This window comes from Chiloscyllium punctatum, chromosome 13 (genome assembly GCF_047496795.1).
Source record: "Chiloscyllium punctatum isolate Juve2018m chromosome 13, sChiPun1.3, whole genome shotgun sequence".
In the NCBI taxonomy this organism is placed as follows: domain Eukaryota; kingdom Metazoa; phylum Chordata; class Chondrichthyes; order Orectolobiformes; family Hemiscylliidae; genus Chiloscyllium; species Chiloscyllium punctatum.
This window is the reverse complement of record NC_092751.1, coordinates 107999005-108025520: the sequence shown is the minus strand read 5'-3', so window position 1 is coordinate 108025520 and position 26516 is coordinate 107999005. Positions and strand designations below refer to the sequence as shown.

General features: G+C 42.8%; 1 protein-coding gene and 1 long non-coding RNA gene across 2 annotated transcripts in view; one reads left to right on the top strand and one right to left on the bottom strand.

Moving 5' to 3' along the window:
• Positions 1–1419: 1419 nt before the first annotated feature.
• Positions 1420–9754, bottom strand: LOC140484762 (uncharacterized). The gene is made up of 3 exons (XR_011962322.1): positions 9508–9754; positions 9235–9333; positions 1420–1547 (listed from the first exon to the last, which is right to left on the bottom strand). It is a non-coding gene; the product is annotated as an uncharacterized lncRNA (long non-coding RNA).
• The window catches only part of synpo2lb (synaptopodin 2-like b), a 44238-nt gene continuing 20054 nt past the window's right edge, over positions 2333–26516 (top strand). Inside the window, exons 1-2 of the mRNA XM_072583578.1 lie at positions 2333–2892; positions 22847–22998. Of these exons, the coding sequence (XP_072439679.1) occupies positions 2788–2892; positions 22847–22998 (257 nt within the window). The 5' untranslated portion in view covers positions 2333–2787. The remainder of the gene's footprint in view (positions 2893–22846; positions 22999–26516) is intronic.

Below are 26516 nucleotides of genomic sequence, written 5' to 3'. Positions count from 1 at the left end.
TTTGATGCTCAATTTCTTCCAAAATAAAGGTTAGCATTCCAATGGCTTTCTTAATCATTTACCGTACCTGCATACTAACCTTCGGTGACTTATGCACTTGAACACTTAGATCCCTCTGTACTTTGGAATTCCACAGTCATTCTCTGACCAAATAATACTCTGCTTTTCTTCCTGACAAAGTGAAAAATTTCAGATTTTCCCACATTTTATTCTATCTGTCAGATTTATTCACACTGAACCTTTCTACAGTGGTCTACATCCTGGTTATGTAAACTTCACATCATCATTTCCTATCAGTGTTTGTGTAATCTGCAAAATTAGCCACTGTTCTAGAGCTGAATGGGCTCTTTCTGCACTGTAAGAATTCTATGATTGATTCTATGCCTTTGAACCTCTCATCTAAGTTATTGATGTAATTTGTAAACAGTTGACAGTCACCCCACAGAACACCATTTGTCACATCATTTCAATCTGAAAAGATATTTGTGCCATTTATTTTGTTTGTTTTTCTGCCAGCCCACCAACATTCTATCCATATTAATTCTGATGTAAGGTGTGTGTGGTCTATGCATATTCATATAATTTATTTTAATGATGGGATTTTGAACTAGCTCTTATGTGTTTTGGTCTATGTATATGAAAGAGTTTAACAGTTAAATTGTAAATCTTTCTGGAGCCATTTGGGTGGCATGATGGTTCAGTGGTTAGCACTGTTTCCTTATAGTGCCAGGTACCCATGTTCGATTCCAGCCTTAAGCAACTGTGCAGAGTTTCACATTCTCCCCATGCTTGTGTAGTTTTCCTCCAGGTGCTCCGTTTTCCTCCCACAGTCCAAAGAATTGGCCATGCTAAGTTGCCCATAGTGTTCAGGGATGTGAAGATTAGGTGCATTCATCAGGGTTAAATATAGGGTAAGGGAATGGTTCTGGGTGGGTTACTCTTCGGAGGGTTGGTATGGACTTGTTGGGCCGAAGGGCCTGTTTCCACATTGTAGGGATTCTAATTCTATTTCGTTATTTAGAATGTGTTAGAGAGCAGCTGACTGGGGTCTCCTGGAGTGATCATACAAATTTGTTTGTATTGTGTGAGTTAAACAATTGGAGAAAGGAAGCATTGAAAGGTATTTACTTGCTTTTGGTTTCAATGTGAGAACAGTTTCTCCTGGAGAAAGAAGTTAGTTCAGCGCAGTTAGGTTACCTCAGTATATGGATTGTAGTTTGAAAATTCCAGATGAGAAATGTTTGCTTAGAACCCTGGAGGGTTTCTTTAAAGTTAAGAAAGTTTAAGCTGTGTGATTACTCAAGGAAAAATAGGCAATCAAGGTGTGAAGACCGAGATTTGAAGGATGCAGTTAAGTCAAACCTATAGATGTAATAGAGAAGTTAAATCATTGGGATCTGAATAATACACCGTGATGGCATTGGAATAGATGAGATTTTATTTTGCTGTGTGTTTTGAAATCCTTCAAATTGGCTTGTATGAAAATAGTTTGATTAAACTATTTTATTGTTAAACCCAAATCTGCAGCATTGTGTACTTCTCTTGCACTGAAAGACAAAAATATAACAAAATTATCCATTGAACCAAATTTCAATTTGGGATGTGACTTGTCCAGTCATAACATCAGCTGGGATCACAGCATAGAATATTACACCTAACACCATGAACATATGTATTGCACATTGACCTTTTATTTGGAACCTTTTACGTGAAGGGACTGCTTTACTGAGGGAATGCTGTTTTGAGGGAGTGCCATACTGAGGGAGTGATGGACCAAGGAAATCATGTATTCAGGGAATACACTACTAAGGAAGTAACTATGGAAGAAGTGCTGCACTGAGGACGTATCATACAGGGGGAACGCTGTACTGATGGAGTACCACATTGAGGGAGTTCTGTACTGAAGGGATTCCATACTGAGGGAGTATCAGACTGAGGGAGTATCACACTGGGGGATTATCATACTGGGGGAATGTCACACTTAGGGACTTCTGTACTGAGGAAGTACTGCATTGAGGGATTTTTGTGCTGAGGGAGTGTCACACTGACTGAGTGCTGCATTGAGTGAGTGCTACCCTGAGCATGGTAAGTATTATGTTGAGGGAGCTGTGCACTGAGGGAAGTTTCAGATGTGTGTATTTCTGACTGAGACAAATGAGGCAAATCATTGAATAGAATGAAAAGACTTTATTTGTTGCAGGATCATAACTGATTTCCATTAAATGTTCGCCTTGTGCAGGCGCTGACTAACTGCTGCTGGTCTGACAGTTGTTCCAGCTCCTGTCTGCTCCAAACAAGAACAGATTCTCCTGCAGTCAAAGCCAAAAATCTGTGGCACGTCAAACTATCCTCCCGATCAATCGGCAAGGCGTCCTGCACCTTCAGAAATCATTAATCTAACAAACTTCAAATTGTGAGATTGGACTCAGGACCTTGTGCCAGTCATTTCAGTTCACTCTGAAACTGACTTCCTTGCTTTTGGTTACAGAGCTAGATTTGGCAAGAGTTTGCCAGGACTCTGAAGTTTGGGCCACTCTTTCACCAGTCCCTTCCAGCTTGTCCCTGATCTCCGAGAGACTGACGCAACATGTGTTGAAAGCTGGCTTTGGACCAAACCTGGATCGAGCTCCTAATGTTAGCTCGGCTCGGACTGGCCAGGGGGGACGAGTCCATCGAGTGGCTCACAGTTTCCCGTCGGAGACAGCAGCTTGCACGTTGATGGGGAGCTTCAGGGTCATGCCGAGATGTCAGGGAGCCCCGATTTGCTGAAGGAGAGCAGGGCAGGCGATGGGGAGCCTGGAGGAGACACTGGTTACCCTCACAGGGGGTGCGCCCTGGGGATTCAGGCTGCAAGGAGGGTCCCAGCAACACCAACCGCTGCAAGTAGCCAAGGTAGGAGAGGCTGCGACTGGATCAGAAACCCCGGGCAGAGAGAGAGAGGGGGGGACCGGGGGGGGGGAGAGAGAGAGACCCGGTTACTGACCTTCAGAGCCATTCCCAGAGAGACCCAGAGCAGAGTCAGCACTCACACGAACTGAATAACCCCCAGAGAGAGCCAGATTATACCCAGAGAAAGGCACCGTGCCCAGAGACCCCCCAACCCCACCCCAGGGACAGACCCCGGGGGGGGGGGGGGGATGTCTGAGAGGGTAGATTATAGATCAGGAGACCCCAGAAAGGGATGGTCCCAGGGAGAAAGAGTCCCAGACAGAGAGAGAGGGATCCCAGACAGAGAGAGATCTCCGGGGCGGTTCCCCCTTTGGGCACACTCGCATGCCCTGAGGTCAATCTGTCCCGTTCACAGTCTGAGGGAGAATTTGATCCGGCTCTTGTTCTGTTGCTTTCGAGTTGTCGATGAAGTGAGTTTAACTATAAAGTATCTCGAGTGCAAACAACGGGATTCCCCAGAGCAGGACTTTGGCAAACACCGGATTATTTTACGATGCTGATGGTGTCCAGATTAATCTCCAAACGGCTCCTGTTCGTGTGCTCGGGAAGGAAGGGTATAATCCTCGATTAGCGATGAGGCAAACTAACTACATGAAACTCTGTTGGATAGATTTCAGTGAAAACCTTTCAGACCCAAGGCATTGGCCATGGAGAGAGGGATTGGAAACAGCTCACTGTCAGATAGTTAACTCCCTCCTGACCTTAGGCCAATTCAGGTTAATTCCGCGAGGCAATGGGGTGAATAGATGGCAATGAAATCAGAAAGTGCTGGAGAAACACAGCAAGTCTGGCGGCATCTGTAGAGAGAGAATCAGAGTTAACGGTTCCAGTCTAACAGGAATTTTCCTCAGAACAAGCGTTATACAAGAGTTGGAACCTTAACTCTGTCTCTCTCTCTACAGATGTTGCCAGACCTGCTGAGTTCCTCCAGCAGTTTCTGGTTTGATTACAACAGAATTAGATGACTTCGAGGCCTATTGAACCTGTAGACGTGCTGCTCAGCCGCCTGACCCTTCCCTCTGTGGGGGAATACTCCAAATAGAGCCGGAAACAGTGTTATTACTGTGGGAAATATTTGCCATTTGGTGATTGTTTGACTTCTGTCTCTTCAGATAGGCCAATGTTAACTCAGGCTCAGAAAATAAACAGAACTCAGATGGCAGGGCTGAGGTGTGAGGAGATGTTGAATCAGTTAGGATTATATTCAATGGAGTTTAGAAAAATGATTGGAGGGGTGGGGAAGGGGAGATCTCATAAATTCCTAGACAGTGCAGAACCAGGAAGAATGTTCCTGAAGGTAAGGGAGTCCTGAACCAGGGGTCACAGCCTAAGGATATGGGGTAAATCATTGAAAAGTAAGATGAGAATTTTCTTTACATAGAGAGTGGTGAGAGTGTGTAATTTGCTAATAGAGAAAGCAGTCATTGAATAATTTAAAGAAGTAATTGGACATAGCACTGGAAGCTAAAGGGATTAAAGGATTGGGGGAATGGGAACATGATTATTGTGTGGAATGATTGTAAGGAATGGTGGAGCCAGCTTAAAGGGCCAAATGGCCTACTCCTGCTCCTGTTTTTCTATGTTTCTATTGTTTACAAGTTATGCCATGTCTTGTTATAAATCTCATCAAATGAAGGGTTGTTTTATGGGCTGGCCAGCAAACTAAAGACACAAACTATCATGTGTCAACGTACCTGGTGATTGACCCAACCTGGAAAATCTGAACTCGTCTCCAGTTCCATTGTTCCAACCAGACCCTGCTTTAATATTTAGATAAGTGCACACATTCACTCACAAAGCCAGCAAATGCAAAGTGGGCTGAACAGCCTCGCTCGGTGCTTCCTCAGTCTATAAATCTCAATGGTCCAACTCTGTTCTCCTGGACATTTTATTCTTCCTTAGAATGATGATGAATGATGAAAGAATTTGTTGCAATTGTAGCAACTTTGTAAACTGGTCTGAAACTAAGGGATTACAGTCGACTCTCAAAAATAAAACAGGACATTGTGACATGTTTATTAGGTGACAATTTATACATAGAAATACTCCAGCACTTAACCATTGGGTCAAGGTCACTGACCCTCTGAATTAGCTGCCTCACTAATACTATACACTGACAAATTGTGGTAGCAGTGCATTTGTGAAAACGTTCACAATTTTGAATTTTGTTTTGAATCAACCTGTTCAGGGATATCAAGACACACCTCTGGAGCAGGTGGGACTTGCAACCTGGCTCTTCTGGCTAAGAGGGAGGAACAATGCCACTACAAGTTACAATTCTGTGCCAATTTTGTTGCATTTACTAATTAAGGACCTCTTGGACAATTCTGTTCCATACCAATGTCTCACTCAATGTCCAAATATCAAATTAAAATTAGGAAATTAAAATCTTGCAATGTCATCAATAGTTACCTCAGTGGCTCGATGGCTGGTTGTGATGCAGAATGATGCCTACAGCATGGGTTCAATTCTCACACTGGCTGAGGTCACCATAAAGGATTCACCTTCTCAACCACACCTGGGACAAAGTGACCTTCAGGTTAATCCACCACCAGTCATCTCTCTCTAATGAGAGAGCAGGTCTTAACTGGTTTCAATACTCTAGCTGAGAATGAAATAATTTCTTATATAAGTTCAACATAAGCACCTCATTCTTGTACTCTACCTCCCTGCAAACTGTATAAATCCCACTCTCAATCTTCCCTGCTACCTACAATGATTCAGGCTGATATATATCCAGGTCCATCTGCCCCTACACTCTCTGTAGAATTGTGTCCTTTATTTCATTTTGACTTACGACAGTAAAATGAATTACTTCACATTTCTCTGCATTGAACTTGGGCGGCACGGTGGTTAACACTGTTACCTCACAGCGCTAGAGACCTGGGTTCAATTCCCACCTCAGGCGACTGTGTGGAGTTTGCACATTCTCCCCATTGTCTGCATGGGTTTCCTCCGGATGCTCCAGTTTCCTCCCACAATCCAAAAATGTGCAGGTTAGGCTAAATTGCCCGTAGTATTAGGTGAAGGGGTAAATGTAGGGGAATGGGTCTGGGTGGGTTGCGCTTCGGCGGGTCGGTGTGGACTTGTTGGGCCACTGGGCCTGTTTCCACACTGTAAGTAATCTAATCTAAACTTCATCTGCCACTGGTTCATCCATCCCATCAACTTCTCTGCATTTTATTGAAATTCTATATTGTTCTGACAATTCACAATGCTTCCAAATTTCATATCGACCACAACATTTGTATACACTAAGGTCTTGTTCATTCATATATGTATGTATTTATCAGGAAGAGCAATGGTCCCAATATAGACCCTTGGACATTTCCACTACAAAGCTTCCTCCAACCTGCAAAAATGTACATTAGCTACTAATTTCTGTTCCTATTACTCAGCCAGTTTTATATCCATTGTACTACTGTTCCTTTTGTTTCATGAGTTAGGAATTTGCTCAGAATCTGTTGTACAGCCCAATACCAAATACTTCTTGGATATCCATTGACACTACATCAACTGCATTGTTCTCATCAACGCTCCCTCTTACCTCTTCAAACAATTTCAACAAGTTAATTAACAAATTTCCCTTAACGAATCTATTCTGGCTTTCCTGAGTTAACCATATATGCCTATGGGACAATTAATATTATAAATTATTGGGAACAGGAGTAACATTTACAATTCTTCAGTCCTCTGGCACCACCAATAAGTCAAAGGGAGACTAAAGATTTGTGAACAGTGCCTCCACAGTTTCCACCCTTAATTCCTTTAGTGTTCCTGGATATTTCTCATCGGGTCCTTGTTTTGCCAGCAAGGGTATAATCACTGGAATGAGCAGAAATGTCAATAGATATGTTATTGGATTTTGTCATTAATACAGGAGTCCTTTGGTTCGTATTAGCAGCAGGAGTGGACCATTCGTCCCATTGAGTCATCTCCTGTACCTCATCTCCCTTTTCTGCTCTGATTCCCTGAGTGACCAAAAACCTTTCAGGCAAACGTAACAAAGTGAACTTTGAATGAAACTGAAATCGTTGGTTTACAAACTTCCTCAGAAACATGAATTGAAGCACATTTTGCAAAATGCCATGAATATAAAATTTGTGAAGTCATTGTTGGTCTGATTGAGCATCTGTTGTCAGCTTTAGGTTCAAGCCCCTGTCGGTAGAGCTGGATACTTTGAAGGTTACCTTGTTGGCATATTTCCTAGATATCAAGTTGAATAGAATATTTGTAGACAGCAGAGGGTCACAACAGGAAATATTAACATTCAGAGGGATCCGGATGTCTTGTAAATGAGTCACAGAAAGTTAATAAGAAGGTACCGGAAGCCCATAGGAAAGTAAATGTTGGTCTTTATTAGACAGGATTGAAGTTGAAGAACAAATAATTCTTGCAGCAATTGTATAAAACCATACTGAAACCATACCCAGAACACTCTCTACACTTTTGTTCTCCTTCCTAATTAAGGATATACTTGCCTGAGAGTGAGTGCAATGAAGACTGATTCCTTCATTGCAGAGATCATTCTACCAAGAGAGATTGAATCGATATTCCCAAGAGTTTAGAAGAATGAGCGGTGATCTCACTGAAATGTATAACATTCTCAGGAGACTTGTAGAGTAGATGTTGCAAGGAGCCTTGCATAACTGAGGAGTCTACAGGTAAGGTTACACTTTCAGAATAAAGGGTCAGCCATTAGAACTGGGATAAGGAGAAACTTCTTTATTCACTCAATTGTGAGCCTTTTGAATTTTGTACTGCAGAGAAGTATGGGTGCTCATTACGTACAATGAGACTGAAGACTGGTATTTTATTTAGTTCTAAAATTATGGTCCTATTTCTTGATTTATGTTTAAAATATTATCCATGTCATTAATATCCAATTTTCACACTCCTCTGTATGGTTTCATTGAATTAAAGGGAGATGTGAGTTATATGTTTTGTTGGGTGGTCCCCTTCATTCAACCAAGGAAAGAAAACTCTTGGCTGGATGTTCTGCAATGTTCTGGATTTGAGGCAGTAAGTTCTGGTTGTGGGGAAAATGTAAGACATTGACTGCTGATACATTTTGTGTTGGTGTTTGGTTTCAGTTGATATCAGCAGGTTTAGAGGCGTGAGTGTTCTTGCCCATACGTCAATATGTAGTGGGTACAGACTCAAGTTTACTGCTAAAATGTCACGCAGCATTGTTAGATTGGAAATAGTTACAAAAGTGATATAGAATTTATCTTAACAAGAAAGTGCAACCATGAAATCCTCATCAGAAACCTCTCTTGGTGTCCAGTTTCCTAATTACAGATCTGAAGCTGGTGACACATGTTTCATGGAATAATACATCACAGATGGTATTCATTCATGGTACCTGTGTTGGCTCTTAGAGAGCTTTCCAACTGTTCCACTCCTCTGATCTTTCTCCACAGCCTTACAAACTTCTCCAAATTTATCCAATTGCCTTTTGAAAGCAACTATTGAATCTGTTTCCAATGTTCTTTTGGGAAGAATATCCCAGATGACAATATCTCAAAATTTAAAGCAAATACTCCCGACTTCCCCAACTTGTAATGAAGGATGTGGAAAACCCATTGTTGATTAGATCATTATGGTGAGATTCCCTTTGAGATCAGATCAATTTGTTTCATTTTCTGTATGCTCTACACCAAAATCTTTCAGTGTGCAAAGAGGCCATTCAATCCATTGCTCTTGTATAGCTCTGGTAAAGGTACAACCCACTGAGTTAATATTTGCTGCTCTTTCTGCTATTCTTTACGAATGTTTCCAAATATTTGTGTGTTTACCATGAGAGAACCATGGATATCCCCCCTCCTTCTATCTAGTTTGACAATTCTTTGTTACAACCATCTTATATGTTAAAAATCTCTTTGAATGCCTAATTTTGACGATGAACTGATGTTTACTGCCCAGAGTTACTGATTTACCAATTCAATAGAAAACGTTTGTTCCAGCTTACTTTATTAATACTTTTGACGATTATTTTGAGGCCCTATACCAGTTCTTGCTTCTAGTCAATGGGCGGAATAGACTTTTTTTTGCCATAAACACTCTATAACACTGATTCAAAAGAGCAGCAGTTTTTTTTTAAGTTGTATTTGGAACTAAAGCTGCTCATTCATGGGCTTATCTTCTTTATTTTGTTATAGTGTTGTCATTATATATTAATGTGGGCATGAAGTTCCAAAGTATATATTAATGTGGGTGTGAAGTTCCAATGTTATAAAAACAGAGTATTGGAAAAATGCAGCAGGAAATAAAGAAGAATCTTACTGGACAGTAAGTGTTAACTCCGTTGGTTTCTCTCTCTCTCTCTCTCTTCAGAGTTTGTCCAGCAGTTTCTGCTCTTAATTCAGATCTCTAGCATCTGCTCTGGAGAGAGAAAGAGAATTAACACTGGCAGTCCAACAGGATTCTTCTTCAGAACTATGGTATTCATAACACATTGTTTTTATGATTCCAGCATCTGTAGTTTGCTTTTGATTAACTTCCAACATTACAGACTGCACAAATCTACCTGACCTTGAACGCAGAGCACAATCTCACCTCAAAGCACCTGGAATGAAAATCAGACAGAACATTTCTGTTAAGGGATGGGACTGATTTCCGTCTTCACTGTTGAAGAGATGATCCATTTGCTCATTTCTTACACAGTCCACTCACATTGAAATCAGTGCGATTGCACTGGGGTGTGTTTTAGAAGGGAGGCTGTTTCACTCACCGAGTTGTTATCCAGGCTGGGAAGGTGAAATATATTTTATATGTGTAGCCTAGATCCACAAAACAGCACCTGTTCAAATTACCAGTATAGCACCAGATAACCAGAACTATATTTAGTTAAACTGAATAGATCTCAATACAGGCTCATGACATCTGGCACCAACTTCGTCCTAAACACGCTCTCATGCATTAAGTATCCAGTGACTCACAGAGCTCTGGGATTAGACAGTGTCAGGTATGGGAAAATTCTATAGTTGAACTAAAAAAGCTTCAGACATCATTACATGACCACATGCCACAAACTGATTCTTTTACATTCTCTCTGGGTTATCCGGAATCCTAAATTATAATCAGAATTTCGTTAAATTTCTTATTTAATCTGCAAGTAAGCATGGTTATGGTATAAAGATCCAATGTTGCAAATATATTTTTTTGAATAAACACAAATCTATTTTGTTTTCTTCATTGGAAATTAAGCAATTTCATAAATGTAACATTTAAGTCCTGTTTTGTTATATAAAAGTTGTCATGTCCCAAACACACAAGGAAATACAGATTACCTCAGGGTCTGAATTATCCCTTTGTATTGTAAAACTCTGCAAATGGACCTCATCAAATGCACTGGAAGACTTGTGATATGCACAAAGCACTGTCCCTGCAGCTACACTGGGACATTGACCAGAAGGAACAAGTTCTCCAACCCATGATACTCTCTTATACTTGTCCGATCCAGATGAGTTTGTGGAGAATTGGAGTGAAATGTTTTAGAGAAGTTTAAAAAAGTGAGAAGTGATCTTATCAGATCTAGAGAGGAATTGACAGGATGGATGCTGGGGGGACATTGCCCCTTGTGGGACAGACTAGAATGAGGGGACATTGTTTAAAAATACAGGATCTTCCAATTAAAGCAGAGTTGATAAGAAATATTTTCTGTCAGAGGGTCATTGGTCCGTGGCATTCTCGTCCCCGGAGAGCAAAGGAAGCTGAGTCACTACTTTGTCAAAGCTGAATTAGACCGAGTTTTGATTGACAAGGGTGTAGAATCATGGGAAGCCTGGCATGAAGGAACAACAACAGGAATTTGGAGCTAAAGCCAAAATCAGATCAGTAATGATCTTACGAAATGGTAGAACAAATCCAAGGGGCCAAATGGCCTACCCTGCTCTGAATTAGGATTCTGGTATAACAACATTTCTTACACAATCCAGATCTCGTTGCTGATGGTCCAGCCAAAGATTATTTACATTATTCACATCTAGATATTGAATAAGAACATAAAAAGTCAGAGCAGGAGTGGAATCATTCAGTTGGAGGAAGGAATAGAAAGAAAGTAAATACAAAGGACGTGCTCTGGTATTTAAGTACTGGCAGTTTATTTTCAATATATTCATCAATAGTTAGACTCCACTCATTTTTTAAACAAAACCCTGAAATCTTTCCTGACATGCACTTAACTGCAGGAAAAATGTTTCTGATGGCTGTATATCACTAAATGAGGAGTTTCAGGAATGTTCCTGGCTGAACATTTGAGGAAATGGGCTAAAAACAACATTCTTTACTTGCTGAGTAAAAACTTGAAACACCTCTCAGAGATGGTGCTGCTGCAGATTAATTTAAATGACAATTAATTATGAGCTTTAATTAGAGTAGATAGCATTAATTGTGATATAGCTGATGGGACCAGTTTAACTGAAATAATAGCTTTACAGGCATTATCCTGTGAAAAGAAGGCTGAGAGAGAAATCATGAGGACCATTATAGCTGGCTTATCTAGTCAATGTTGGAAACTCAAGCATTTATATTCACTTACATTGGAACAGCACTCTTTACTGAGAGAGATAAGAAAGAGCCAGTAGACAACCCTGGAAATTCCTCTCCAACTTGCAAAGACAATGAAACCACCTGCATACCAGGTGGAGTCCACAGGAACACTTAAAGCATTCCTTGGCACGTGGGTAAGGCTGGGTTCAGTCTGTATAAAGCAAACCATCAACAATGAAAGTAAACCTGTTGTGAAGTTTGTGCTGCCCTCTGTTGTACCCACCCATCTCAGGCAGTGTTTCTGTCTTGTGGCATTGATCACTCCTTGATGCCACCCTATTGATCTATTGCAAATAGTCTTAATTTGTCCAAATGTCCCTTGCCCTGGGATGACAAGATTGATGCTGTCCACAAGACATCACATCCAGAACTAATGAGAAATGAGAAATGGCACAGTAACTCAATGGTTAGCACTGCTGCCTCACTGCGCCAGGGATCCAGGTTTGATTTTGCTCTTAGATAACTATCCGTGTGGAATTTGCTCATTCTTTCCATGACAGCGTGGGGTTCCTCCAAATGTTCTAGTTTCCTGACACAGTCCAAAGATGTGCAGACTAGGTGGATTAGCCATGGAATATACAGGGTCACAGGGAGAGGCTAGGGGGTGGGTATGGGTAAGATGCTCTGCTTCCACACTGTAGAGATCTTATGATTATCCAACTTTTGAATGTGAAACAAGAGACTTACTTTAAAGTGTCATGTGCAGCATGGCAGATACACACTTGGATGAGAAAGGAGAAAGCCAGGTAAACAGATTGATCTGGTCAAAAAGTTCATACAAAATTGCCAGAACTCTGAACACCCGATATAATAAAAACAGGGGGATGATCCAAAATAAAAATCAAGGGACAGCAATGTCCTTTATTTCAGAAATAAAAGCAAGAAATACTCACAGATCAGGCAGCAATTGTGAAGAGAGAAACAGTTAATGTTTCAAGCTATAGGTCTTTCTTCTGAAAAATCCGATATGGTTTTTGTGGTGAACAATCTGTCATTTCTTCCTCCCCCTGCACCAAATTATCACTTTCTCCTCCTTTCCTGGAGGAATTAACTTTTGCTGTGAGAAAGATACAGTGCGTTATCAACCCTCTGATAGTTTGTCTCATAAAGACCATGTTAAACATGTGCATTTCAACAAAAGGCATGAACAAAATGCTTGAAAATGAAGGGCATCATAACCAAGTCTGAACTTGTGCTCTCCCATCACCTTTGCATGTCCCTCTTCTCATAAGGTCACCAGATAGTAACTCGGAGCAGGTCCCATGGCTGAAACTGTGGCAGGCATTTGTTCCATTGCTATTCCAGCACAGACAAAGGGTTTAACCAGTCAGTGTTCTGAACTGTGTGCTATTGTTATAGATTGTATAATACATAATTCACATGAACAATGCTTTCTTTTAAGAACAAGGAGAACATAATCATTTCATTATTCTGGGATTTGAATATACATCTCCAGAACAGGGATAGAGTCATAGAGTCATACAACATGGAACAGACCCTTGAGTCCAACTTGTCCACGTTGACCATGAACCCAAACCAAACTGGTCCTATTTGGCAGCATTTGGCCCATATCCCTCTGAACTTTTCCTACTCATGTACTTACCCCAATGTCTTTTAAATGTTGTAACCGTGCCTGCATCCACCACTTCCTCTGGCAATTCATTCCACATATCAATCATTCTCTTTGTGAAAAAGTTACCTCTCATGTCCTTTTTAGATTTTTCTCCACTTTCCTTAAATATATGCTTCCTAGTTTTGAACTTCCCCACCAAAGGGAAAAGACCCTTGCTATTCACCTGATCTATGTCCACATGAATCCAACTTCAATAAGAAGACGACACCAGTCCTGAATGAGCATGATGCCACAGTAGACAGCTTTATTTGATCACTTAACATGGACAGATGCAAATAAAAGGAGTGTGACTGTACATAGGGAGTTAAGGAACTATAGTTAATGATAATAAGCAGCAGTCATAAGGAAAGAGTCTTTGCAGGCACCCATACCCCGACATACTCAGACCACTACCTACACCAAGTTGACTGCAGTGATTTAAGAAGGCAGCTCACAGCCATCGTCTAAAGTAAGATTAGGGATTGGTAATAAGTACTATCCCAGCCAGAAAAGTCCACACCGCATGAATGAATAAAACTCCTTTTAAATTGACTTAATTCCTTGCTCATTTCTTCATTCAATGTCATTCTTCATTCTGTTCTATCTCTCTGATAAATATCAATGTGAAATAATTATGCTCTAATTCTGCCGCTTTTCTGCTGTTAAGTATTATAAGATCAGCATGTTCTCATTGAACAGGTTGATGCCTACTTTTCTGTTCCTACATCTTCTGATCAATGATCAAGTTAATTATTTCAGTGATAGTGGTTGATGAGTTCAAATTGACCAGGATACTGAGGACATAAAGGTGGATAAATCCCCTGGACCAGATCAAGTGTACCCTAGAACATGTGGGAAGCGAGGGAAGTGGTTGCTGGGACACGCACTTAGATATTTGTATCATTGATAGCTACAGGTGAGGAGCTAGAAGATTGAAGGTTGGCTAAAGTGATGCCACTTTTTAAGAAGGGTGGTAAGGAAAAGTCTGACATCGGTGGTCAAATTGTTGGAGGGAATCCTGAGGGACAGGATTTACATGTATGTGAAAAGGACAGGACTGATTAGGGATAGTCAACATGGCTTGGTATATGGGAAATTGTGTCTCACTGGCTTGATTGAGTTTTTTGAAGAAAGTACAAAGAGGATTGATGAGGGCAGAGCAGTGGACATTGTCTATATGGACTTCAGTAAGGCATTCGACAAGGTTCTGCATGCTAGTCTGTTTAGCAAAATTAGATTACAGAATACAGGGAGAACTACCCATTTGGGCACAAAATTGGTTTCAAGGTAGGAGACAGAGGGTGGTGGTAGAGGATTGCTTTTTGGACAGGAGGCTTCTGACCAGTGCTGTGCCATAAGGATCGGGAATTCACTGCTTTTTATCATTTATATGGATTTGGATGTGAATATGGTTAGTAAATTTGTAGATGACATCAAAATTGATGGTGTTGTGGACAGCCATGAAGTTCCTTCAGATTACAATGGGATCTTGATCAGATGGGCAAGGATTGGCAGATGGAGTTTAATTTAGATAAATATGAGGTGCTGTATTTTGGAAAGGCAAATCAGGGCAGGACTTAAGACACTTAATGGTAAGGTCATGGGAGTGTTGCTGAACAAACAGTCCTTGGAGTACAGGCTCATAGTTCTTTAAAAGTGGAGTCACAGATAGATAGGATAGTGAAGAAGGCATTTAGCACGCTTGCCCTTACTGGTAAATGCATTGATAATAGGAGTTAGGAGGTCATGCTGTGGCTGTATAGGAATTGGTTAGGCCACTTTTAGAATACTGCATTCAATTCTGATCTCACTGCTATAGGAATCATGTTGTTAAACTTGAAAGGGTTCAGAAAAGATTGACAAGGATGTTGTCAGGGTTGGAGGGTTTGAGCTATAGAAGAGGCTGAATAGACTGGGGCTGTTTTACCTGGAGCATCGTAAACTGAAGGGTGACCTTACGGAAGTTTATAAAATCATGAAGGGCATGGATAGGGTAAATTGTCAAAGTATTTTCCCCAGGGTAGGAGAATCCAAAACTAGAGGTCATAGGTTTAAGGTGAGAGGGAAAGATTTAAAAGAATCCTAAGGGGTAACTTTTTCAAGCAGATGGTCGTGCGTGGATGGAATGAGCTGCCAGTGGAAGTGATGGACGCAGGTACAATTACAGCGTTTAAAAGGCATTTGGATGTGCATATGAATAGGAAGGGTTTAAAGGGATATGGGCCATGTGCTGGCAAATGGGACTAGATTAATGTAGGATATATGGTTGGCATGGATGAGTTGGACTGAAGGGTCTCTTTCCATGCTGTACATCTCTATGACTCTATGACAGATGAGATTCAAAAACTGAGCCAAAGATCATAGTTAGAGACAAAGTAATTGATGAGATTAGAATCATAGAATCTCTGCAGTGCAAATAGAGGCCATTTGGCCTAACATATCTGCACCAACCCTCTAAAGAGTATCCCACCAGACTCACCCTCTCCATGTAACCCCACATTAATGCCTACATGGACCTTATTAGACAGTTTCGCATGGCCAATCCACCTAAACTGCACATCTTAGGACTATGGGAGAAAAACCAGAGCACCAGGCAGAAACCCATACAGTCACAGGAAAAGAGCGTGCATATTCCACATAGTCATCTGACACTGGAATTGAACCCAGGTCCCTGGCACTGTCAGGCAGCAGTGCTAACCACTGAGCCACCATGCTGCTTGACTTATGTTATTTGTTTAATTATAGGGAGTATGAGTTTCTTGATAAACAAGAATAATCACTGTCACTTTCCCTGCCAGGTCCTTCTTTCCTTTCCCTTTCTTGGATCCTTTCTCTATTTCCTCCCATTCCCTTGAGTACCTCATGAATCCAATGTCCCTCTGCACTCTCTCCCCCCATTCTGAACCTTCCCTTCAGTGAGATGGAAGGGTTGCTGTATTTCTAAAAATCTCTGAGCCCTCTGGGCTCCTGTTCCAAAGGTAATATTACCACAAAGGCAATTAACTTTTGTTTCTTGGAACTGATTTTCTGGGCTTATTTTTAGCTAAGGTCCTGAAACTACTTTGCAGTTCTGTGGACTGCTCCTCCCTCACCCTGCGTGGACTATTTTTGGATGGTGAGGAGTTGGTTGTACTGGCAGAGTTTTATTTTTATCTATGACTTAACATACCATCGTGTATGTACATCCACATTCTTCAGATATAGATTGGGGGAGGGCTGGAGAATGGTGGAAAGAGTAGCAATGAGTCAAAAGTCACATATCCATAATACCAGACGATGCTATTTTGGGATGGGATGGTTACAGCAGGTGCAATCCAGACTACAAACACTTTTTAAGTGCAATCTTTAATGATGCGAATTATTAGTAAAGTGAACCTATTTTCGAATGTCAATCACCAGATCAGATCAAGATATTGCGGAGTTGGTTTAACAAGCAGGGTTGAACAGGAGGTAGTAGAGGAAGACACACGAAAACATTCTTTAGTTTAAATTATATTGCAGTGCTGATAATGTCATCAGCCGTGGCTTAGTGGGTAACACTTTCTTCACAGGTTCAGAAGATATCATGTTCAAATTCTAATCGGGAATCTTAAGCACAGAAGTGTGGACATTCACTGCAAAACAACATTGAGAGAGTGCTGCACTGTCAAAGGTGCCATCACTTCAATCAGATGATAAACCACCTACTCTCATGCAAAAGATGGAGAAGGAAATTCCATATTTATCCCTCAACTAACTCCTAAACTGGATTATGTCTCCATTGCTTCTCCATCACATTATGTCTCCATCACATTGCTTCTTTTGGGCACTTACTGTGTACAAGTTGACTGTTATATTTCCTAAATTTACAACTATGACTGTATTTCAAAATCACTTCATGCACTGTGAAGCATTTTGGGACACCTTGCAATTGTGAAAGTCAATCTTTCTGATGAGAATATTAACCTAGGTTCGTTATCAGATGTTGTTTGAGCTGTTAAGTCTTTACCATTCTGATTTTATTTAAAATGATATTACAAGTTGAGTATAGAATCATAGAATGCCTACGTCATGTAAGCAGGCTATTCAAACCATTGAGTCCACACCGACTCTCCAAACAGCATCCCGCCCTGACCAATCCCCCCACCCTATCCCTGTAACCCTGTATTTCCCATGGCTAATCCACCTAGCCTGCACATCTTTGGACTGCGGGAGGAAACCAGATCACCTTGAGGAAGCCCTCTGCAAACACAGGGAGATTGTACAAAGTCCACACAGATAGTTGCCCAAGGGTGGAATCAAAATTTAGCGAACAAATAATAAGTGGCAGTGTTCAGCAATTGGGAGTTACCTTATTTTCAAGAGTGCTCCAGATACCCTTAAATTTCATGGAACATGGAGTTAAGGAGTCCTAAAGTATCAACAGATGTCTAGATTATTGCTTTTTAGCGGAAACATTTAACCACTTAAATTATTAGCTTGTGAGGAACATTAATATGTGTTATTGATCACTGGGAATGCAATGATGTGGAACCTCTGAGCGATTGTAAATGAACCTCAGCATTAAGGACAAGCTTTTTCTAAATTAATTCAGGATGTTGCTTGCAAGCTTGTGATTTATTGCCCATCCTTATTTGGCCTTGAGAAGTTGGTGGTGAGCCTTTTCCTGCAATCCATATGGTATAAGAACAGCCGCAGTGCTGTTAGAGATGGCGTTCCAGTAATTTGACCTGGCAAGGATGAAGGAACAGTGATAACTTTCACAGTCAGGGTGGTGTGACACAGACAGGAAGTTTCAAAGTGCTGACCTTCCCATGTACCTGTCACTTTGTTCTATGTATTGACAGAGAACAAAAGTTAGGAAACACTTGCAAATCCATTTTCCATTCACTGAATACCAGCTGGTATCAAGAGCTGAGAATAAAGTAGTAACTAAGAGACCAGACTCTGAATGTAGATAACACCAAAGCAATTACCAAATTAAACATCAAATTCTGTGAGTTTTTGATTTATGAATGGACAATAAAGTCACATTTTCTACAAAAAAAAGAGGTGGGGGGGGGGTGACTTTGACTTCCCAGTATTTGGAAAGCTGCATTGAATGAACTTCATCATTGCCAGGCAATTACCTTTTTTATTCCAAACACCAGTAAGATCTGTGAACAATCCAGCTGTTTCACCCTCGAAATGTTTGCTTTGCTAAAGACGGTTACTCGAGCTGGGCCAGAGCTATGCCAGCCACCATTGTCATACAAGCAGCTGCTGCTTGTGTGTGATTTGTGACACTGAGGGTTGGAAACACCATCTACCACAGGAGGGATCATAAAACAGTCAAATCCTGATCTTCCCCAGTGCCTGCACACTCAGCCCCCACAGGCAGGGAGGTTATCAGAACTAAAAACAGAAAGTGCTGGAGAAACTCAGCAGGTCTGGTGGCATCTGTGGAGAGAAAAACAAGGTTAACATTTCAAATTCAATATGATGATTTTCAGAATAGTTTTGACTTCATGTCTCCAGCATCCATTATACTTTGCTATTAAATCATATGAACTGTGGCCCTTACATATTCAGGGCCCAAGACAATCCCCATACACTGCAATAATAACATAAATTAGGGTCTGGAGGAAGGAAATCAAACACATCAGCAAACAAAAAGAAATGAAATATCACAACAGTGATGTAAGCCATTGGAAGCAGTGTGTGATTTTCAAAGAACACTTGTGGCAAATGTTTTATGTGTGAGAGTAACTGTCCCTCAGTGTTTACCAGAGAAGGCTGTACACTCATTCCAGATAAGTTAATGCTTTAAATAAAATGTGTGTGGAGAGATAATGCATGTAAAGTGACAGACATACGTAGTGCCTGGGATATGTGGACTGAACGGAATGGCACCTGTCACTGAGCTGCAGGCCAGTTTTGGCCACAGAGGGATTTGCCTTTCGCTCTCAGTCTGGCCAAGGCTGAGTGCAGAATTGCAGAGACATGTGCTCATCCGATGGTGACTCTTCTACTGTGCAATTTTTAACTGCATCGATCACTTCATTTTTGTTCAGTTGAGCAGTCAAATTTGATTGTTTTTAGGTTCCACGTTCTGTACAAAACGTTTCACTTTTTAAAAATTTTATTGTTTTATGCTGAAAAGGTAGAGACCTGTTGCTAAAATGTTTCACTTTGTGCTCATCAGGACAGCAGCAAGAATGCCAAATTTTAAATGATCACAATAATTTTCTATGGGATAGGATATAGGTTGGCAAGCTGAGTCTGAGACATTACTATGAAGAAAGCAAGGTGGAATGATAGGCTACCCAAGCTCCTGGGCAATTCATTAAAAGATCTAACAACTAACCATATTCCTTTCATTTGCATAGAAGGGGTAGATGTGTGTGAATGTATGCCACTTCTAGCAAGCATAAATAAGTCACATTACGAGTGCACATGATTACCTTTGTTCATGTTGGTATTTGTGCACTCTGGATTGTTCAGTAAGTGTTGTCCAATTAACTGCATATGTTTACTTTGTTTCTTTCAAAAGTGGGCTGGTTAATACATGCTGTACTCTGCCTATTATACATAACTGAAGAAACATGCTACTTGATCCAATTAGTCAATTTTTGGGACATGAGGGCTATTTACCTGACATCACATCAACACTGAAATTCATGTGTAATGCTGCTTAACTGCACAGCAGACAGAAAGCCTTTGGAACTGACAGCACCATTCTATTTGTGAAAAATGTCAGATCAAAGATCTGCAGTACTGCCAGTCGTGAGTGTTGGTGGACAATTAAACAATGACTAAGAAGAGTAAGCTTCACAAATGTCCGTATCCTTAAAGATGGGGGAACCCAGCACATCAGTGCAAAACCTAAGTCTGCATCATTTGCAATATCTTGAGCCAAAGTGCTGAGTCGGTGATCCATGCCAGCCCTCTCTTGAGGTCCCCAGCATCTTCAGCCAATTCAATTCAAACCGTGTGATATCAAGAAATGGCTAAAGGACTTGCACAAGTGGCAAGTAATATTCACACTACACAAGGCCAGGCAATGACCATCTCCAACAAGACCGAATCTAATCATTGCTCCTTGACATTCAAAAGCATCGTCATCCTTGACATCACTAAAACCCTAATAATTTACGTACTGCAGTTATAAGGACAGGTCAAAGGCTGGAAATTCAATGACAAATAATTTAGTTCCTGATTCCCTAAAGCCTGTCCATCACCTACAAGGCACAGATCAGGAATATTCCTCACTTATCTGGATGAGTGCAGCTCCAACAACATTCTAGAAGCTTGACAGCAGCCAGGAAAAAGCAGCCTGCTTGACTGGCACCCCATAAATCAATTGTAATAATTAGTCTTCACCAACGATGCTCAGCAGCTGCAGCAGTAGTGTGTACCATCTACAAGATGCACTGCAGAAATTCACCTTCCAAATCCACAAAGACTAGCATCTGGCAGGAAATTTCCCTTTGGATCACACCCCATCTTAACTTGGAACAATGTCAGTATTTCTTTTTCCATTCATTCACGGAAGGTGGGCGCCACTGGCTAGATTAGCATTTACTGCCCGTCCCTATTTGCCCAGAGGGCAGTTCAGAACCAACCACCTTGCTGTGAGGCCAGACCAGGTAAGGATGGCAGTTTCCTTCCCGAAAGGACATTAATGAACCACATGAGTTCTTTTGACAATTGACAGATTCATGGTCATCATTAGACTGATAATTTCAGATTTTTATTGAATTCAAATTTCACCATTTGCCATGGCAGGATTTGAACCCAGATCTCCAGAAATTTAGCTGAGTTTCTGGATTAACAGCCCACTGACAATAACATTAGGCCAATACCTAGTCTTAATCTTCTTTCAGTGTTGCAGGTTAATATCCTTAGACTTTGCACTTATGAGCACTTTGACTGTACACACACCACATGGAATTCAGCAGTTTAAGACAGCAGCTGACCACTACCTTCTCAAAGGCAATTAAGGATCGATAATACTCATATCCCAGCAATGATTAAGAAAACATAAGCGAAGGCTTCTCAGCCCATTACCATAGCCCATTTCCTCATCTTCAAATTTGCACAGGAGTCCCTCTGTTTGGACAACCCAACCTCCCAAGGCAAGGGATGTAGTGTGGGAAGTGTGGGTGGGAACTCATCAGTGCATATCTTGAAATGATCCTTCCTGGGAGATAATTTCACAGTTTTTGTGGCAAGCTCCAAAGGCAGGAGATACCTGCTATGGGATGAACATACTATTATTTCGACCCATAAGAATAATATAACTCATTTCTTCAGTAGTGAATACTTTCCTTTGTGGCTATGTCTCACATCTGTGGTCTTTTGCAAGTTGACATTTTTTCTGGTTAGACATCCTTTTCTAAGTCTCTGTCTGTGTCCTGGGATCTAGTAACAAACATCCTGGTTTGCACAACTTGCACCAGAGCAGTTCCCCTGTTTCCCCATGAAAAGTGATCTACATTTTACTAACTGCACAATACAATGGGCCTGAGAGATACAAGGGTGAAGTCAGCTTGCTTGTGTTTCCTTGAGTATATACGACAGTTAAAATGTTAAAAGGATTTTAGACAGTGAAGAAAAATAATTTCCTCTGATGTGGAGAAATCATGACCAAGATGGATTGGGAATTTATGGGTCAATTGATTTTGAAGACATTATATTGGTTGTAGCATCGCTGGATCCCCCAAAATCAATATCTTGGGGGCTACCATTGACCAGAAACTGAACCGGACCAGCTGTATCAATACTGCGTCTACAAGAGCAGATCAGAGACTAGGAAATGTCAACACACAGCAGTAGGACTGTGTACCATTTACAAGATTCCCTGCACCAACTCACCAAGGCCCTTTCCTGATCTACAACTTCCACTCCTGGACAGGCCGATGGCTGCATGGGAAACACCACTGCCTGCAAACGTTCCTCCAAGCCACACTCACCATCTTGACTTGTAAAAACCATTCTTGTGTATTTAGGAGCACCAGCCGGTGAGTAACAGGATTTTAACAAATTAGAGATTACTTTTAAAAAATGTAAAATTGGTGTCCACTTCAGTGTTGGAGCAAACGAGATGGTCTTCAGTATTTGAAGCTTTTACTAATTTAAGAGCCTAAGAGGTGTGAATAGAAGTAGGCCATTCAGCCCATTGTGACTGCTCCTCATTCATGGTTTGTGCTGATTGGCCTCATGGCACCTTAAAAAGATTTAATTCCCTCCCTAAGGACATTACGGCTCAACGCACAGCAGGTGGACTGCAGCAGTTCAAGAAGGCAGCTCATTCCCACCTTCTTAAGACCAACTAGGGACCAGTTGCAATGCCTCTATCCCACAAAATGAATAAATAGAAATAAAAGCTGGGGGGGGGGGTGTTGAAGATAGTACCGTCATTGCTCCTCTTCCATTCCAACCAGAAACTGCTCTCCCTAATGAAAACATCCATGGGGAGGGGAGTGGGGGTACTAGATTTGTTCTCCAAAAACATAATATTTTCATAAGAGAATGAGAATGTGCTCAATGAGCAGATACTCACTGAGTTACTTAGTTCACCCCAAGGGGAGCTCTGGTCCATTTCTGAGATGGATGAGTTTGTTTCAGAAGCTGGGGTGTTGGGGGAGGTATGTTGATTCAGTTTGACTGGGATGTTATTTGATTTTGGTTTTGCTAATTATGGGGCAAACTGTGGCGAGGCAGAAATGCTGGCCTCTGACCTAGGGTTAACTTGTTGTCCTATTGCTACAGGTCCGGAAGCGAGGCAAAGCATGTCGGGCTGGACTGCACGAAAATGATCTCCTGTTAACTATCAATGGGAAATCCTGCAACGGAATATCACACAGAGATGCTATGAACATCATTGACTCTTCCAACGGAACCTTGCACATCAGGGTTAAGAGGTACAGGATAAAGGACCCACAAGTATTGCACAAACTTGAGTTTGCAAAGTTGATGCTAATTTAATGAAAGTCTTCAAAATGCTGAAGGACTTAGATGGGGGAAAGGTAGGTAGAGAGAAACTCTTCCATTATGCGGGGCAATCTGGATGAAGCTCAGAGTCTGATCTTTGACAGCATACCCTGTCCATGTGGAACAGCAGTGGACTTACCACATAAACACAGTGGCTACAAGAGCAGGTCAGATATTTGGAATACTGCAGCGAGTAACTCAACTTCTGACCCCTCAAATCCATCTACAAGGCACAAGTCAAGAGTGTGATGGAATACTCCCCACTTGCCTTGATGAGTGTAACTCTAACAACACTCAAGAAGCTTCACACCATCCAGGACAAAACAGCCCACTTGATTGGCATCACATCCACAAACATCCAGTCCCTCCACCACCAACGCTCAGTAACAACAGAGTGTGCCATCTTCAACAATCATTCCCTTCTTCAGGAGACACTCAGCAGCAGCAGTGTGTACTATCTACAAGGTGCACTGCAGAAATTCACCAAAGATCCTCAGAAAGGACCTTCCAGATCCATGATCACTTACATCTAGAAGGACAAGGGCAGCAGGTATATGGGAAAACCACCACCTTCTAGTTCCCCTCCAAGCCACTCACCATCCTGACTTGGAAATATATTGCCGTTCCTTCACTCATACTCTCAACAAACAGTATTTCAACTCCATCTCAAACATCAAAAACTGTTTGTTGTTGTGGGTAGACAACAAACTCTTATCTACCCACTTCCATAACCAGCACTCCTCAAACAATCCAGAAGATTCCCCCGGCCTCTGGAACTGCTCGGATGCCATTAGCCATGCAGCTGGTGCAGCTGCCACCCCCATGCTGATTGATTATGTCACTTCCGCCTCCATCATGGCCACTCCCACAACCATTTCCGCCCCTCACAATTACTCATGCATCAGATGTGACATCACTTCCACCCCTCAAATCATCGTTGATGTCACATGCTCAGTGACTTCCGCCACCCCTACTGCCACTACTGCCACCACTTCCGCCCCCACCAACGCCACTAACCTGCATTCTGCTGACACGCCCCCCACAGATCCCACTGTCACTATTCCCAGCCCCCAGAACCCTGAGGGAACACCACCCCTGCTCGTGACTCCACCCCCATTCCCCCCACCATCACACCCACTCCAGTTACTGGCTCCGCCCCCCCTCCCAGCTCCACACCCACATCAGATCCCAGCTCCCAGCCCTGCCGAGTTTTCACCATCCCTCCAGACCTTCCCCTCACTGAGGACGAACGATCAGTCCTCAGCAAAGGACTCCCCTTCATCCCCCTCCGTCCACGCATCAATGAATTTAATACACGACGTGACATCGAACACTTCTTCCGCCGCCTCCGCCTCCGAGCTTACTTTCACAATCAGGACTCCCGCCCACCTTCCGAGGACCCCTTCACCCACCTCCAACACACTGCATTCACCTGCGCTGGCCTATTACCTGCCCTCGACCTCTTCATTTCCAACTGCCACCGGGACATTAACCACCTCAACCTGTCGACCCCCCTCTCCCACTCCAACCTCTCACCCTCACAACACGCAGCCCTCCAATCCCTCTGCTCCAATCCCAACCTCACCATCAAGCCAGCAGATAAAGGGGACGCAGTGGTAGTCTGGCGCACTGGATCTCTACAGCGCTGAAGCCAAGCACCAATTTAAGGACACCTCCTCCTAATGCCGCCTCAACCATTACCCTCCCCCCCATCACCAAACCATCATCCCCCAGACCATACAGAACCTCATCACCTCAGGAGATCTCCCACCCACAGCTTCCAACCTCATAGTCCGGGAACCCCGCACTGCCCGGTTCTACCTCCTTCCCAAGATCCACAAGCCTGACCACCCTGGCCGACCCATTGTCTCAGCATGCTCCTGCCCCACTGAACTCATCTCTACCTACCTCGACACTGTCCTATCCCTCCCAGTCCAGGAACTCCCCACATACGTTTGAGACACCACCCACGCCCTCCACCTCCTCCAAGACTTCCATTTCCCCAGCCCCCAACGCCTCATCTTCACCATGGATATCCAATCCCTCTACACCTCGATCTGCCATGACCAGGTCCTCCAAGCCCTCCGTTTTTTCCCTCTCCTGACATCCCCAACAGTACCCTTCCACCGACACTCTCATTCGTTTGGCCGAACTGGTCCTCACCCTTAACAATTTCTCCTTTGAATCCTCCCATTTCCTCCAGACCAAAGGGGTAGCCATAGGCACACGTATGGGCCCCAGCTATGCCTGTCTCTTTGTTGGCTATGCAGAACAGTTGATCTTCCGTAAACACCAGCACCACTCTTCACCTCTTCCCCCGCTACATTGATGACTGCATTAGCACCACCTCGTGCTCCCGCGAGGAGGTTGAGCAATTCATCAACTTCACCAACACATTCCACCCTGACCTTAAATTTACCTGGACCATCTCTGACACCTCCCTCCCCTTCCTGGACCTCTCCATCTCCATTAGTGACGACCGACTTGACACTGACATTTTTTACAAACCCACCGACTCCCACAGCTACCTGGATTACACCTCTTCCCACCCTACCTCTTGCAAAAATGCCATCCCGTATTCCCAATTTCTCCGCCTCCACCGTATCTGCTCCCAGGAGGACCAGTTCCACCACAGAATACACCAGATAGCCTCCTTCTTTAGAGACCGCAATTTCCCTTCCCATGTGGTTAAAGATGCCCTCCAACGCATCTCGTCCACGTCCCGCACCTCCACCTTCAGACCCCACCCCTCCAACCGTAACAAGGACAAAACCCCCCTGGTGCTCACCTTCCACCCTACAAACCTTCGCATAAACCAAATTATCTGCCGACATTTCCGCCACCTCCAAAAAGACCCCACCACCAGGGATATATTTCCCTCCCCACCCCTTTCCGCCTTCCGCAAAGACTATTCCCTCCGTGACTACCTGGTCAGGTCCACACACCCCTACAACCCACCCTCCCATCCTGGCACTTTCCCCTGCCACCGCAGGAACTGCAAAACCTGCGCCCACATCTCCTCCCTCACCTCCATCCAAGGCCCTAAAGGAGTCTTCAACATCCATCAAAGTTTTACCTGCACATCCACTAATATCATTTATTGTATCCGTTGCTCCCGATGTGGTCTCCTCTACATTGGGGAGACTGGGCGCCTCCTAGCAGAGCGCTTTAGGGAACATCTCCGGGACACCTGCACCAATCAACCACACCGCCCTGTGGCTCAACATTTCAACTCCCCCTCCCACTCTGCCGAGGACATGCAGGTCCTGGGCCTCCTTCACCGCCGCTCCCTCACCATCCGATGCCTGGAGGAAGAACGCCTCATCTTCCGCCTCGGAACACTTCAACCCCAGGGCATCAATGTGGACTTCAACAGTGTCCTCATTTCCCCTTCCCCCACCTCACCCTAGTGCCAAACTTCCAGCTCAGCACTGTCCCCATGAATTGT